Source organism: Epinephelus moara, chromosome 4, assembly GCF_006386435.1.
Source record: "Epinephelus moara isolate mb chromosome 4, YSFRI_EMoa_1.0, whole genome shotgun sequence".
Lineage (NCBI taxonomy): Eukaryota > Metazoa > Chordata > Actinopteri > Perciformes > Serranidae > Epinephelus > Epinephelus moara.
This window is the reverse complement of record NC_065509.1, coordinates 44,213,902-44,216,152: the sequence shown is the minus strand read 5'-3', so window position 1 is coordinate 44,216,152 and position 2,251 is coordinate 44,213,902. Positions and strand designations below refer to the sequence as shown.

The 2,251-nt window shown below is 42.6% G+C and overlaps 1 protein-coding gene across 1 annotated transcript in view; it reads right to left on the bottom strand.

The window, feature by feature from the left end:
- b4galt7 (xylosylprotein beta 1,4-galactosyltransferase, polypeptide 7 (galactosyltransferase I)) overlaps nucleotides 1-2,251 on the bottom strand; it is a 14,578-nt gene that overhangs the window by 8,588 nt on the left and 3,739 nt on the right. Inside the window, exons 2-3 of the mRNA XM_050042553.1 lie at nucleotides 573-908; nucleotides 54-279 (exon numbers count right to left, since the gene is read on the bottom strand). Coding sequence (XP_049898510.1) covers nucleotides 54-279; nucleotides 573-908 — 562 coding nt within the window. The remainder of the gene's footprint in view (nucleotides 1-53; nucleotides 280-572; nucleotides 909-2,251) is intronic.

Sequence of the window (2,251 nt, the reverse complement as noted above, 5' to 3'; positions counted from 1 at the left end):
GATTGATTGATTGATTGATTGACTGATTGATTAAAGTAGCAGCAGCTCAGTACCAGGTGATAATGTTTCTTGGTGAGCAGCAGGATTCCTCCCACGTAGGTCTTGTAGTGGTACAGCGGGTGCAGCTCAGGTGAGGCCACGTGGAACGGTCCCTCCTCGGGGAAACCGTAGTCCAGAGCGTCGTTCAGAGGCAGCAGGTCCACATCGTGCATTGCCAGGTAGTCCGTGTCGTTACCGCTCTCCAGGTAACCCACGTTGATCAGAGACGCTCGGTTAAACCTGAAACAAGAGACTTGAATTACTGTTGTACAGTATGACCTAATTTTTGGGGTTATGGCAGACTTTAAAGGACGAGTTCCCAGCACACAGTAAACTCCTCGAGTGTCACCATGTTCATTTCTGTCTATGTTGAGCTCTACAGGAAGATGCTCAGGTACTGGACAGACCTGATAAGTCTTTTTAATTCCTCAGGCACACGCACAATGTTCAACTTTTTCTACAATTTATATAAATATATATATTTAACACAAACTTAAAGTCAGATCTGGTGATGAGAAGAGTCTGGTCCTCACCTGTAGTGATCCACCTGGTTGATGACGACGATCTTGTGTCGGATCTTCTTCTTGTTGAGGAACGTGTGCATGAAGGGAACAAACACCAGCAGCTCATCGAAGCGTTCCCTGAAGGGGACGATGAGGGCCAGTTTGTGAGGACCCCAGGAGGGGTCGTCCACTGGAGACGCCGGACTGTCGGCCCTGAGGCACGGCGGCGGGGGCGGCTGCTGGACGGGGTACCTGTCTCCATACACGTCACCTGAACAGCTGAGCTGCAGCCAGAAGAGAGAGACGAGCAGCAGCACCATGCAGAGGCCGAACAGCTTGTAGACCGTACACTTAGCAGACAGGAACCTAGAGACACACAGAGGAAGACGAGGGAGGAAGAGTCAGTAATCATCTTCAACAGAAGCAACCACATACAGCAACCAAAAACTGACTGATTCTGGATTTTAAACCTGTTTGCTAAAGTTCTCGCTGTTTCCAAATTGTTTTTGTCATCAATAAAATGTGTATTAATTTAACCTTCACTCAGTGGAAGGAACAGGAAGGTCTCAGTTATTCACGTCGACAGATCAAACTATGATCAGAAACACATGTTTAAAACACATGCAGCTTTATTTTGGGTTTATACTAGGAACAACTCTAAAAACACTGAGGATTGTGGGTAACTGAGTACAGGTCCATGTTTTCAGAGTGAGAGTGTCAAACTTTTATTTCTCTGATTTAACAAGAACAGAGGATTTTTTTTCAGTAAGGAAGCATCAAATTCACAAACCACAGATAAAACCAACGTGCAGGAAAAAACATCATCATCATCATCATCGTCAGTATTTAAAGGGGCAGTCAGTAGTTAGTACTGATACACACTGACATGCATGCAGGGAGGGAGATCACCAAACTGCTGCTCTTTAATCATGAAACTCACTCTCACTCTGCTGCTCAAAATTACAATTCAAACAAAGTGACATGAACGCAGCACAAGACCTGCAGCACTCAGAGGGTTAAACACACATGAAGACATGAAGTTTGATGAAGACAAACCAGTCAGCAAACTGAGCGACACCAGAGGTTCCCAAACTGTCTCAGAGACACAGTTTCATAAATAAATGTCTCCAGACTGCTGTAAAAGACTTACTGAGTGTCGCTCCTCTGCTCTCTCTCTTTGGTCTAAACTGTATTTTTTATTAAGATCAAGTTCTTATTTAGAGAAAAAATAATATTTGACAACTTTGTTTATTTTGTTCAATAAAATAAAAGGTTTACATTTGTATTCTCTCAAATTAAAATATCAAAATACATGTTTTAGAAACATTTTTATTTTTTGGCCAGTTATCCACAGGACGAAGAAACACACCCCAAAACTAGTCAATATTATTAAAACCTGTTCCAATAGGGTCTTAGGTGCGTTTTATTATTATAAGTGATGAAGCTCTCCATCAGTTCTTTAATTCCCCAGCAGCAGTTTCTGACTCACGTGGTGGATAATTGATTTATTGATCTGTTCAGAGCTGATCAGATCAGAGAGGAGCAGCTGCTGCAGAATGAACAGTTCAATCAATCAATCAATCAATTTTATTTATAAAGCCCAATATCACAAATCACAATTTGCCTCACAGGGCTTTACAGCATACAGCATCCCTCTGTCCTTATGACCCTCACAGCTGATCAGGAAAAACTCCCCAAAATAACCCTTT